At 33.0% G+C, this 15,135-nt stretch overlaps 1 protein-coding gene across 1 annotated transcript; it reads right to left on the reverse strand.

The window, feature by feature from the left end:
* Positions 1 to 445: 445 nt before the first annotated feature.
* LOC107024304 lies at positions 446 to 1,498 on the reverse strand. Its single transcript, XM_015225266.1, has 3 exons — positions 1,349 to 1,498; positions 743 to 1,256; positions 446 to 672 (listed from the first exon to the last, which is right to left on the reverse strand). The coding sequence occupies exons 1-3, from the start codon at positions 1,496 to 1,498 to the stop codon at positions 446 to 448; spliced, it is 891 nt and encodes a 296-aa protein (XP_015080752.1).
* Between the last annotated feature and the right edge of the window lie 13,637 nt (positions 1,499 to 15,135).

The raw sequence follows: 15,135 nt of genomic DNA on the forward strand, positions 1-15,135 counted from the left end.
CATTTTGGCGAATAACTTTGAAACTTAATAAGTTTCTTTGAGACTTACTACAATATAATGCATTATCAATGCTTAATATTGTTCCTCCAGGTAGTAATAAGGTCGCTCTTCCAGAGCCCTCAATTAATTTTGTACTACCTGATATTGTGTTAACATATGTCATTTTCATAACCAAATTAGAAAAGTATTTCTTTTCTTTTAATAATGTATGCGTTGTAGCACTATCAAGAAGGCATATATCTCCATTACTTATCTTGAATCCAACTGACAACTGGAGATTTCTATTAATTTTCATTAAAATAAAATACATTAAAAGAAGGAAGAAACAAAATCAACAACGAAAATTTAAATACTTCAACATGAGTAACATAATGATTAAAAATACATAAGTAAAATATTATGTAAAATATTAACAGACTTCATTCCCCAGCTAAAAGATCAAACATCAGTTTCGATCTCCAAAGAAGTCATCAACTTCCATATGAGTAATGTCACCAAGGCCATCAAAAACATCATCCTTTAAAGCCAAATTTGCTTCAACATCCTTATCATATTTCTGAGATGTTCCCGGCTTATCATCATGTTTAAGAGTCATATGTGACTCAGCTCGAGCATTTGGAAGAGGAAGCACCAATTTTATTTCCATTCTTTTTAAAGGAATTTTGATAGAGCCTTACAAAATGCTCATGTGTGCGACATTCATTCTTCCAATGGCCTTTCATGCCACAATGACGACAATTACTTTTTGAGGGGTTATTTTGAGAACTCATGTTGTTCTCCCTTTTATTATGACCACCACCTCGACGATTAGTGCATCGTCTCTTATCTTTGTCACGTCCTCGTGCATTATTATAGCCCCGATGATCATCTCTTTTTACTTCAGATTGATCACGTGCTCCCCCCACATTTGCCTCCAGTAATGGAGCAGCTCCAGTGGGACGAGCTTCATGATTTTTCATTAAAAGAGCATTATGTTGCTCAGCCACCAAAAGACATGAGATTAGTTCAAAATATTTCTGAAAACCCTTTTCACGATATTGCTGCTGCAATATCACATTTGAGGCATGGAAAGTAGTAAGTGTCTTTTCCAACATGTCCTCATCTTTTATAGTCTCCCCACATAATTTCAACTGGGAGGTTATCTTGAATACAACAGAGTTGTATTCAATTACGGTCTTAAAATCTTGAAACCGTAAATGCATCCACTCATAACGAGCTCTTGGCAACACTGTTGCCTTTAGGTGGTCATATCTCCCCTTTAAATCAGTCAACAATTCAAGTGGATCTTTTACCGTCAGATATTCAATCTTCAGGCCCTCATCAAGATGATGACGATCATAGCCTTCGCCTTATCTTGACTCGATGCTTCATTTCCCTGAGTAATAGTGGCATCAAGACCTTTAGCAGCCAAGTGAATCTCAGCATCGAGTACCCATGAAAGATAATTCTTTCCAGAAATATCTAATGCCACAAACTCAAGTTTGGATAAATTCGACATAATGAAATTATGAGAGAATATGTGAGTTAAATAAAAATATTTATATAATACCTTTGCAAGTAGCAACTTCGTGCTGATAACGTGTTGTAAAGAAAGCTCAGAATAAAAGAAGAAAAAGACAAGAAGTATAAGATAGAGGAGAGAATTTTTCTTATTCAAGTGTATCATACAATGGTGAATGATATCTCTATTTATAGTGTTGAGATATCATAGTCAAAGGTCACCTTGGAATTATACATAATTATCATCAAGGTTCATATCACCTTGAAATCTTATCACATTGAAAACACTAATACATGAATCCAATTAATTGTTGGATAACTCTAATGGATCATCCACATATACTATACAATGGATTTACAACAAAAAATACATTATTGTATGAACTACAATCGAGACGAAATTCGTTTACAAATATTTAAAGTTGACAGAATTTTTATTTACCCACTAATCGAGATAACAATAATTAATGATCCCAAAATATAAAAAAGAATATAACTAAAATATTTGATACAGTATAAGAGTATATTGAATCCTTTCATGAAAATGAATTTTTCCTACTTTCAAGTTTCGCTCACTTAATTTTCACTTGAATTTTTAATATAATAGTGATCATTTAAATCTATTTTTGACTATTGATTAGAATTTTTTTTACCTTATATACATTGATTAATGTTTATACCGATGCTCCAATGGATAAAAAAATATTATATAATTTATTTATGATCACAACAATAATAAATAGTGATATCAAAATAATTTTTCTTTATAAAATAATCTTAATGGAAAAATACATTTATTATATGGAACAAAATCAAAGCCGAATTCATTGATAAATATTTAAAGTTAACATTATTTTTATTTAGTCATTTAAATAAAGTCTTGTAGCACTAGAAAATTTATAGTAGAGATTGACGGTGTCTTTTTGTATTTTTGCATACTTAACAAATTATTTCTTTTTACACGAAAGAAGCACATGAAGAGTCTAAAATAATATTTTTTTATTTTTTTATTTAGCAAATTGTCTGGTATTTACTCTCAATTTGACAATGTTTAAAATATGAATTAGATACATTGTACACATTAAACTCGCGCAATATATTTAAATTTCTTAAATATATTTTTTACCATTGATTTGAAATTGTTTTCTGTTATATACAATAATCAATATTTATATTGGAGCTTCGTTACCATAAAAGAAAATACAAAATAATTTACTCACGAGTTGCGTTAATAATAAATAATAATCTCAAAGTATTAAAAAATATATATACATAACTAATATATTTGACTCTTTTCTTGAAAATTAATTCTTCTTTATATTTTTTACTTTCAAGTCTCTCATTTAATTTTCACTTGAATTTTGATATGGTAGTGATAATTTTATAATTTATTTGAATATTTTATTTCTTACCAAATAATTAGAAAAGAAAAACATAACCTTACTGGAAAAGTGCATTATTGTATGGACTACAATTAAGGCTAAACTCATTGACAAATATTTAAAGTTGACACTATTTTTTATTAAACACTTAAATTACGACTTAGCTTGTAGCACTTAAAAATATCTAGTAAGACAATGTCATTTTAAAATTTTTTGCATACTTGACAAATCTTTTATTTTTTACACGAAAAAAGCACGTAAAGAGTCTGAAAAAAATTCTTTTTATTTTTTATCCAGCAAATTGTTTAGAATTTATCCTTAATTTTGACCGATATGGGCTAGGTACATTGTATACGTTAAACTCAGTAAAATATTTTAATTTCTTAAATCAATTTTTGATTATTGAAAAAATAAAGCAATAAGTTGAAGAGACAAAAGTATGAAAAAGGGAAATGTATACTTAAGAAAAAAGAGGAAGGACAAATAACCAAACCTAGAAAGAGACAAAGTGACGCAGTAGTTGTTGGGTAGGAGATTTGAGTGAGATTAAATTATATAGGATAATTAAGTAAGGACAATTGAAAAAATAAATTAAAAAACAATGGGAACACACTTGATCGGTTATTTCATAAAATGACGTTTTTCATTGTTACGTAACAATGAAATTTAACAATACAATACAGTTTAAGTAACAATCAAAACAAACATTGTATGTATGGTAACAATATGATACATTACAACACAATGGGTAACAATGATCCAAACATAGTGTAATTTTTCACTTGAATTTTAATAAAGCTGCGATGGTAATAACCCCCCACCCCTCCAATTAATAATCGAATTATCAACTACAAACACTTATATTTAGGGAGATTCTATTACCCCATTGAGCTATTCTAAAGCGAATAAATATACCCTAAAGTGTTGACATGACATAGAGGATATGCTCACTCAATTCCCAGCATACGAGAATCAAAATTACTGACAAAAAAAGTAATTTAATATTTTGATATTTTGTTAAATATAGTTTTTTTTTATTTTTACTTTTGTCTTTTTCATTACTTTTGTCGTTTCTTCTTTCCCCCTCTCTCTCATCACTCAACATCCACCCAATCCATTATTGAACCATCACCACCATAAGAATCCATCTCCTCACCCATCTTCTAAAACTTTCTCACGATTTGTCTCACTATTATCTATAACTGTTAGCATTGCAAATCACCATCATAATTATTAGAAAAATATTATTTATGTGATCGAAAAAATTAAATCATGATCATTAACATCCTTGCTCTAGTAAAATTCATCGATCTTCATATCTTATGTTTAGTTTTTTATTGTCTGATGAAGAATTCAAACTACACTCAATAAGAGTTTCATGTATTTAAGCTACAATCCCAATCAATTATGTTTAATCCTAGTAATCCTAATGACTTATTCGAGTGTAAAAGGTGTAAATTCAAGTACAATATGATTGATGAAAACTTTAACTTGAAATTAGTGTCAAGATTGCAGAATTTGGATGAGAGAGGTGAAGGGCTAGTGTAAATAAATGATAAAAATGATGTTATGGTGGTGATGATGAATATTGTTGGTTTCTTTGACCTGAAAGAAGGATTATATGTGTTGATATAGGTCATGGATTTAGATTTAGTTTGTGGGCTATGAAAGGCGAGGGGAATAGGGAGGAACAAGGTGGAGACAGATAAAGGTTTAAGAGAGTTAACAATGAGAGAAAACATGACTAAAGATTATAGGAAAGTGTGAAGAATGAAGATGATGATGATGAAGAACAAGAAAATGAATTACCCTTTTTTATATACCTAAAAGTTAGTAGTTGACAGCTCATGTGAACCACTACATGTAAGGAATGTGGTTATTTAATTTAAAGTGATATATATTCTCATTTAGAATAGTTCAAGGGTTTAATCATACTCCTTGGAATGTAAGTATGTACTTGAGAATCAACTTATATGTTGAGAGCATTTGGTTATTTTCTCCAAGGTTTTTTCTTACATCTGATTAGAAAAAAATGAATAAAAAATCGAAAAACAAATCCTTGTGGTCATTTAATTTTTGAATTTTTATGTGCTTTGACTTATTAGAACGTGTGACACGCTTCTCAAGGTGGTCGAGAGAGTTTTGAGTAATTTTTTCCTATTTTGAAGCTTTTATATGGAAAGGAATTGACTTTAGTCAACATTCTTGGTAAACAAGCTCGAATGAGTACTTCGTTGGTTGTATTAGTTCTAGAGCGTTGAGTTTGGTCTGATAGGACCTTTGATTCAGATAACATAGTGGTCGGGTTGATTTTGGGATATTGATTTGTTTGATTATTTTTAGTTTGATTGCAACATTGACTTTGACTAATATTTCAATCAGACAACCTCCATAGTTTGTTTAGTCAATTTCATTGTGTGTATAATTCCATTTTTACTTGTATAGCATCTATGTATTATGTTTGTAAGACTTCAAATAAATTCTGAGGATCCATTCGGGACTTGGAATTTTTACTACAAGTTGTTGATGTAGTCTGTCACGATCTAAAATTGATGTGAAGACACTTGTTTATCTCTACCAAGACAAGTCATCCTCAATCCAGTGAAACGAAAGAATTGTCGAAAGATAAATCAAGAACAAGATAAAAGCAAAAAACTTATTCTTTTTATTAACACCTCAAAACCTGGTTGTCCGTGTACAAGTCTCTAATACAATAAAAGTGAAATTAAAAAATAAGTACAAGTATCAGCCTTTGTTTCTCAAATCGAACAAAGCATAAAGAATAGAAAACAGAGGGTCCGCCGGAATGACAAGCAACTACCTCTAAATAGTCCTTTGACAAGCCTTAGGAATTGAAAATAAGAGAAATTACGGTATACCAGGTTTGGGTCCTACACAACTGTAAAAACAAAGAGTGAGTACCAACAAGGTATCCAACAAATAACCTAATAAACAAAGCAACTAGCTAGAAAATGAATACTCCTCTCATCCCAACCAAACCTCCTCAACTACAACCTACACAAAAAAATTAGTTCAACCTAACAGTGTTACGATATATAGTTCACAAGGCTCAATAGTCACAACACAATAGTAAAAATTCAACACGCATCAAGTAAGTCAACCTCAATTTCAAATAGATTAAGCACACATAACAAGTACATCAACAATAATTAACAAGTAAGTCATACATAAGCATCAAAATACATCAAATCACAATAACCAATCTCTCGTCGGAACCATTTCCCAATGACACAATATCATTAGTCGGAATCATTTCTCATTGATTTTATGTCAAATCACTAGCCAAAACTATTGTCCATCGGTTTTTAATCAAATCACTAGCCGGAAAAATTTCCTATAGACTTTATATCAAATCACTAGCAAAACCATTTCTCATCAGCTTTATATCAAATCACTAACCGAAATCATTTCCCATTGAATTTATAACACTGACAGAAATGACCTGGGTATCATAACACTTGCCAAAAATGACACCAAGAATGACACCAACATCACAAATACATGCTAGAATTGACCTCGACATCATAACCCGCACATGTCTTATCAGTGTTCAATAATCAATGCACATAAGCAATATCACACCACACCGAAGAGATATCATGCAACTCAAGTCCACTTTCATGCATTCAAGCAATTCATCAATCAATTAAATAGGGTCCATCAAGTCACAAGAATTTGATCAACACATAATATTTCAGTTAAGCCCTTTTTATTAATTAAGCTTGATCAAGTGGAACAATGAATCTCTCACCTTATTCCATTACTCCCAAACACAAATAATGAATGAAATGCATGAATCCTACTAGAATACAAGGTTTAGGAGATCACTTGACATAAATCAATCAACTAATCACTCCAAGAGGTGAGTCTTCCTCTTAAGATCAATTTTCCAAGCTACACAATCGAAAACAATCAAGTATTCATTATAAATTTTTAGATTCAACAATACCTACATCAGTTACTTTGGGAAAGGGTCAATTAACTCAAAACCCAATTTCAAAAATATGGGTTGAATCCAATATTTAATATTGAAAATGTTATTTAAGGCCTTAGGAATTCATTGATGAAAATCATTTCGAAAAGTGACTTAAAATCAGTTTACAATATCCATCTTAGTTTAGAACTTGAGTTCTTAAAAAACCTTGCCATTTGTAAATCAAAATCCAAATTTTGATGTTAAAATACATAAATAATTAAAGGGTAATGAAGTTTTAGGATCATAAGGAAGCTTACCCAAATAATTAAGCACAAGAAAACCTTTCAAAAATCGCCTCCAAACTCAAAAATGGAAAATGAGGCTAAACCCCAAAAATTTTCAAACATAAAACCCACTCTGATGCAAAAAGTGAAGTCCACAAAAGTGGGGACCTTCTCTTTGGCGAACATTGCGATTGTGACCCATGATTTGCTTAAGTGAACCCCGCCTAATTGAGACCATTTTCTTTCATGACCAGGGTCTCACTTCCACAACCCTCGCGATTGTAAAACACCTTTCACGAAAGTTGAGAACACCGGTAAAAAAAACCCATCTAACTCTCAAAACATCGGAAGAACCCTCGAGATTCATTCAGAACCTCGTACACATAAACTATACATACAAATCAATTATACTCAATATTTTTGGACACAATGGAACCATCGAAATACGAATCCAAAGTCTCCTTGACCCGACATTTGTGAAAACCAAAAGAAACTAATTCAACGCCTAAAAAAGCTAAGACAATCTTGAGACCTCTTAAAAACCAATCAAGACCTCATTTGGGCCTTAAATAATTCCATGAATACAACAGAACTCTTGAAATTCTAATTCGAGTTCCGGATCCCCATTGTCGATCAAGGTCAGTCCAAAGATTAAATTTCCATGATTTCACAACTTAGGACCTCAAATTTTAAAAAAACTCTGAATTTGAAACTGACAACTTTCACATACCAAATTTCACATTCTGGAACTTATGGAATCACGAAACTCCACTCCAACCCTTGAAACTCCAAAAGATCGTAAACTACTTTCTTAACAATATTAGCCTTCCAAACTTAAAACTTACTAAATTCTCAACTTAAAACTCAAAGTACTAAACTAACTTTGTTAACTCAAGCATAAAATACTAGGGGTTGATAAGAAGAGGAAAAATGGTAAATTTGTGTAACTTTTAAAAATGATTGACCGAGTCATTACATAGACACTCTTGTAAAGATTGCCTTGACTTGGCAGAGCTGCTCGTATGGTGAACCAATCGCTTTGGCGACATTGAGCAACATCAATAGATTTTGTTGCTCAATAGCCTCATGATTCAAAGAAGTCACACATGTAGTCTTGGGTTCACCCAAATGGAGCTGGAGAAAATTGATTTTCTTTGCTCTGTTTCTTCCTCTTTGGCAACAATGCACCTGCTACTAAAGGTATGTAACAACAACGATGGCTGGGTACTTTATATCTCTAATATGTTCCATTTTCTAAGGTGAAAGAACCCTTTGATGTGAGATCGATTTAAAGGGTTCTTGCTCATTTCTTGTCAAATTTTTGTAGTTCAAAGGTAAAATTCTTCTCTTGTCTTCTAGTTTGCTTTTAAGCTTTAATTTCGTGTTTTGGTTTCACTTGGACCTGAAATTCCTTGATTTTAAATTCTTTAAAATATGCTTTTCAGATTATTCGAGGTCCAAATTCACTCTTCTCTTCATCCAGCTTTGGGGCATGTGGTCTTCACCTCGAGGAAAATATAATGGCAGAATTAATCAAAATCGACTGTGTCATTTTAAACAATTTCTACTACTTGATTAGAATTAATATGAATAATATTATTTATACGCCATTGATTGATGTTGTATTTATTCAATTGTTTAGACTAAGAATAAAGTAATACACTTCAAAAGGGAAAAACTCAGGTTATTTAGAATTTCAACGGCTAGATTCGAGTTAGGCGATGATTCTATGTTTTCCAATTTATATTTGTATGCATGTCTGTTGTTTTGTAGTATTATTGTGTAGTGCGTGTTGAATACATAGGGAAGCATATGAAATTATACCATGTTAATAATCTCATGTAATGAACCTGGTTATATGATGTGATGTTCAAGTGTTATTGCTTATTGTGTTAAGATTGTGCATGATTAGCTTTATTATGGTGGTTGACTTGGATACTACACCTGGTATGAATACTAACGGTTGGATCATGTACCATACTCCGTATGATTATTAATTTTGACTGGCTTGAATACCGTATCGTTACACTAATAATTTATGTGTGGGCTGCGTGAGAAGATCGGGTATATATATTTGTGGTTTTTATGAGAGAATCAGACATTTGTAATTGTGATCACGTGGAATATGCATCCAAGTATTTGTTGTTTCACGATATTGTGACTGAAGTCCATATACATATTGATTGTTGTATAGGTGCTAACATATATTACTATAAATAGTTGTTTACTTATATTTGGAATGGGTCGTGTGATCCTACTAGTACATTGTGATTTGTGTACTGATAGTGCATATGTTCTTTTTGTAATATCCAGGGGCGGACCCACATGGTGTCCGCCGGGTGCTCGAGCACCCATTAACTTCGTTACGAAATATATATATCTATGTAGAAATCGATAGGTATTTGTATAAAATTAACATAGAGCACCCAAGAATAAATCATATAGTTGACCCAATGGTTCTAGGATGGGTACTTAAGACTCTTTTAATGTTGTTGTACCAAGGTTCGAATCTCATTGTTAACACATATTTTTTATAGTTTCACTTTAGAGCACCCACAACCTTAAAATCCTAGATCCGCCACGGGTAATATCCCACAACTAGAAAGAATTAGAATTAGAAAGAATTTTTGGAAATAATAAAATCTGGAAATTAGTTAAGCTAAGTTTGAATTTTTGGTAAACTTCAAACGACCATAACTCCTGGATCAGGATGAGTTAGGTGTGTTTCTAAATATCGTGGAAAATATCTTGGAATAATCTTTTCAACGCCTCTGAGTTTGCGCAATTCCCAGTTCGTATGAGTGAGATATACCCTTTAGAAGTTGGGTTGTTTGAATAAGAAAAGTCCAATCCGGATTTTTAAGGGGTGTTTTGGTCTTTTCATACCCTATTATTTTAATTTGTTTTTTGTGAATTAATTAAAGGTAAAAACTAAATTGGTTCAGTTTTAGGCAATTGGAAATTTACACTAGAATTTTTGGAGAAAGAATGCAAGAGGAGAAAAGAGGAGAAATAGCAAAGTTCGTCGTTCTTGAAGGCGTAACTTGTAGATTTTGAAAAGGGTTGATCCCTAAAGAGGTATGTGAGTCTGTCATAGCGTTGGGTCGTTCACCCATACGTCACACATGTTTATTTTAGTGAAGTTTGTTCTAGAAAGTTGAAAGTTGATGGTTCTTGAATTTGTTTTTCGTTCTTGAATTTGGTTGAATTGAGAAGCTCCTGAGATCTTTACGTCTTGTTTAGAGTTTTTTTGAGTTAGATTCATGGGTATATATGTTGGGTATCAGAATCTAAAGGAAGGTTGAGAAGAATAGTCGAGTTTAGGTGAATTAGGATTGTAAAATGAAAAAAGGAAAAGTCGGGTGAATCTGGGCAATAGGGCCGTGTTACGGACCTACTTCTCAAATTTGAGAGAAGTCTACTCGCGAAGCTCTCACGGATCATTCGGCCTCAAAAAGTATTTTTGCGACCAAAATTTAAATATACCTCTGGGTCGCGAACTAGTATCTAGACAATGTTATCTTGATCTTTTCTCACGATTAACTATGTAAAATCATTCCTAAATATCATGAGATCTTTCCTATCACAAATCACAGTCCTTGAATCCATAATTCAATTCAAGGAAAGTTAAGAGTTAATTCAAGAGAAATTAAGAGTCAAGTTAAGAGAAGTTCATAAAGTTTTCAAAAGTCTTTTACAGATGTTTTAACTTTATTTTAAGACTTAAGTTTTGAGTTGAGTAAAGAGTAAAGATTGAAGTCATTTCATCAAAAGAGTATATCGGGACTATGTATTCCCAAAGATTAAATGTTTTCACATTTAAACAAGAAAGGAAGCTGAGATTTCAAAAAGAGCCTTTGTGCTAGTTCTTTAGTAAAGATGAAACTTTGATTTCCAAAAGAGCCTTTTGTGCTAGTTTTTCAGTAAAGAAGAAACATAGATTTCCAAGAGAGATTTTAAGATAAGTTTTTTGAGTAGTTATCTCAAACCAAATAAAGAGTTTTGTTTTTACAAATATATGATCTAAAATATATTTTGGGAGTAGTATTGAGCACCGATATAGGGACGAGCTTGAGTAACTCACGTCTCCATGAACCATGTAGCCATCATGGGTAGTAAAAGATCATACTTTTTTAGATGACTCCTTAAGATACTTTTAGCATAGACTAGTGGATTCACTAAGTTAAACGTTCTATATGATGGCAAAGTATAAATAGTTCTGGCAGCGTGGGCATGACGTTGTATCACCACTTAGGCTCATAGTGATGGTTGTCGGTTAGAGAAACTCCAACATAAACTATATTAGTTTATTATATGAGTAAAGTTGAGTTTGTTATTAGATTTCTTTAACGAACTAAGTTGCTTTTACTGTTTTATAAATCTTTCCATATATTTCATGTGTTTCATTGCTTTATTTTGAGTTAAGTTATTTTTGAGTTAGAGAAGAGTCAAGGAAAGTTTTTCTTTCAGATTCTTTTCAAGCCTATGTTATGTTTAACATTCGAGCTTGCATACTCGGACATTCAATGCACTAATGTCAATTGACCTGCATCGTCTTATGATGCAGATGCAGGTAACTAGGATCAACATCCGGTGCATCGTTGATCAGGTTGAGCAGTCATAATCAGTTCATGAGACTCCTTGCTTTACGAAGAACTTTGTTTTCATTTACTTTAGTAGTTTTCAGTTGTTAGGATGATCAAGGGTCTTGTCCCTACATCCATCTCAGTCATTAGAGGCTTCATAGATAGACATTTAGGAGCCAATTGTCTTTATTAGTTATTATGTATTAAGACTTGAGTTGCCATTTTGGCTAAGTTGAATGTTTTATCTTTAAAAAATGTTCTAGGTTATCTTTTAAACAGATGAGTAAGAGTATTATAATCGTTGTATTAATGCTTTAAGTCTTCCATTGAGTAAGTAAGTCAGGCCAAGGGTTCGCTTGCGACCAGCAATGGTCTTCGAGTGCCACCCACGTCTAGTGTGTAGGCTCGGGGCGTGACAAAATTTGTATAGAGCCTAGAACTTAAGAGTCCTAGGGAGTCTATGAAGTCGTGTCTGTAGAATCCTAATTATCAGTGTGAAGCACGCCACATCTATAATTAGGATACTGCAACATTTAGGAAATTCCTTTACTTTTTTTTATATACAGTTTATTTCTAACTTGTGCTTACGCGTAAACAATTGTGAGTTGGGTTTTTTTTAGAGTGTTCGCATGAGGCTTTTCTTTCCCCGTGAGGTACGAGAAGCAAATAAATGGTTGCTGATATGAGAAGAAAGATGAGTATATTTATTATTGGGTTGTCTCATTTGCCTAGTAATAAAGGCAATGTAGCTATGCTGATAGGGGATATGGACATAGCAAGACCAATGATCCATGCACAATAAGTTGATGAGGACAAGCTAAGGGATAGAGAAGAGTTTAAGAATAAAAGGGCTAAGACATCAAGAAATGAATCTGGGAAACAAAATAGTAATGTGAACTAGTCTTCTTTCGAACATAAGCAGAAAGGACCTGCTCTATTGTATGCAAGTGCACCTGCACCCAGGAAGAAATATTTGTACATTAGTAGAAATTCTCGAAACTTCATATCTAGACTTGCACATTCACAAGGTAGTAAGTCACAAAGTGGGTACTAAGAATCCTACATGTGCTAACTCTGGTAGGAGCAACTCAGGGGTGTGTCGTGATGACTTCACTAGTTGCTTTCAAGTATGTTAAGAACAATCATTTTATGAGAGAGTGCCCTAAGAGCAGGCAAAGTAATAGTAACGGGGGCAGTAGATCCTAGTCTTCTTCAGTTGCTCCACCAGACAGTTGCATCTATAAGAGCTAATTTAGGGGCAAAAAGAGAAGGAACACATTATTATACTATCGCTAGTCGCTTAGAGAAAGAAGATTCACCAGATGTTGTCACTGTATAATCTAAGCCTTCAATTTTTATGTTCTTCCTGAGCAATTTCTTGAGCCTTCGGTGTTTTTACACCTATTGGTGAGTTTATTCTAGCAGAGAAAGTCTATTGTGATTGTACTTTTTTCGTCAATGACTTAGTTTAGTTAGACATGGTAGATTTTGATTTCATTCTAGGAATGGACTGACTTCATTCCTATTATGATTGTAGAACTCGAGTAGTTAAGTTTCAGTTTCCCAGTGAACCACTTATAGAGTGGAAAAACAGTTCAGCAGTGCCTATAGATCTTTTTATTTTATACCTTAAGGAGAGAAAATTAGTTTCAAAGGGGTGTGTCTATCACTTAGTCCTAATTAATGAATCTAGTGTAGAGATATCTCCTATTCATTCAGTTTTAGTAGTAAAAAGGGTTTCCAGAAGTCTTCCCAAATGATCTTTCTAGAGTCCCTCTTGAGAGAGAGATAAACTTCGGTATAGACATTCTTCCAGATACTCGTCCTATATATTTTCCGACATATAGAATGGCACCAACAGAGTTGAAAGAGATTAAAGAGCAGTTGAAAGATATTTTAGAGAAAAGTTTTTATCCGACCAAGTGTCTCACCTTGGGGCGCTCCAGCTTGTTTGTGACAAAGAAGGATGTTTCCTTTAGGATGTGTATAAATTACCATCAGTTGAACAAGATTACTATCAAGAATAAGTATACTTTTCCGAGAATTGATGATCTTTCAATCAACTTCAGGGTGCTTCGTGTTTTTCAAAAATAGACCTCAGATCAGACTACCATCAGTTGAAAGTAAGGAATGTGATATCTCAAAGACAACATTTATGGTCATTATGAGTTTTTGGTCATGACGTTCGGTTCAAATAATGCACCTGCGATGTTTATGGACCTTATGAATAGAGTACTCAAACATTATTTAGATATGTGTGTTGTCTTTTTCATTTATGACATACTAATCTATTCGAGGACTGAAGAAGATCATACTAACTCTCTCAAAATAGTTCTTCAGACTTGGAAAGATAAAGAGTTATATGTCAAGTTCTCTAAGTGTGAATTTCGGCTTGAGTTTGTGGCATTGTTGGGCCACATACTTGGAATTAAAGTTAATACTCAGAAAACTAGAGGCAATGTAGAATTGGCCAAGACCCACATCTCCAACTGATATTAGGAGTTTCTTGTGGTTGCCTGGAGAATATAGAAGGTTTGTTGAGGGATTTTCATCAATTTCATATCCTTGACCGAGTTGAATAAAAAAAGAGTAAAGTTTGAATAGAGTAAATCTTGTGAGAAAAGCTTTTAGGAATTTAAAAAGTGGTTGACTACTTCCCTAGCATTGACCTTACTGAAAGGTATGCAAGACTTTATGGTATATTGTGATGCTTCTAGAGTTGGTTTGAGTTGTGTGTTGATACAGAATGACAAAGTAATAGCTTATGCCTCCAGGCAGTTGAAACTTCATGAGAAGAATTATCCAACCCACGGCTTAGAATTGGCTGTCGTAGTGTTTTCTTTGAAAATATGGTGCCATTACCTTTAAGGTGTACATGTGGATGTGTTCACCGATCAGAAGAATCTTCAGTATGTGTTAATCAGAAAGAGCTTAATATCAGACAATGAAAGAGGTTAAAATTACTCAAGGATTATGATATGAGTATTCTTTACTACCAAGATAAGGCTAATGTTGTTGTTGTTGATGCCTTGAGCAGGTTTTCTATGGGTCGTACCGCCCATATTGAGGAAGATATAAAAGGGCTAGCCAAAGATGTGCATAGACTTGAACGATTGGGAGTTTGACTGATGGATTCCACAGAATTAGAAGTGGTGGTGGTGAATGGGGATGAATCATTATTAGTGCTAGAAGTAAAAGAGAAGCAAGAACAATTTCCCATTTTGCTTAAAATGAAGGCAAATATTTATAAGCAAAAAGTAATGAATGTCTTTTGAACAAGAGAGAGATAATGAATTAAGATATCAAGGTAGGTTATGTGCAAGGGTGATGAACTTCAAAAAAGTATTATGGAGGAAGTTTATAGATCCAAATATTCTATCCATCCGAGTTCCACAATGATGTACCATGACTTGAGAGAAGTCTATTGGTGGAGTAGTATGAAGAAG

The sequence above is a fragment of the Solanum pennellii genome, chromosome 1 (genome assembly GCF_001406875.1).
Source record: "Solanum pennellii chromosome 1, SPENNV200".
Classification (NCBI taxonomy): domain Eukaryota; kingdom Viridiplantae; phylum Streptophyta; class Magnoliopsida; order Solanales; family Solanaceae; genus Solanum; species Solanum pennellii.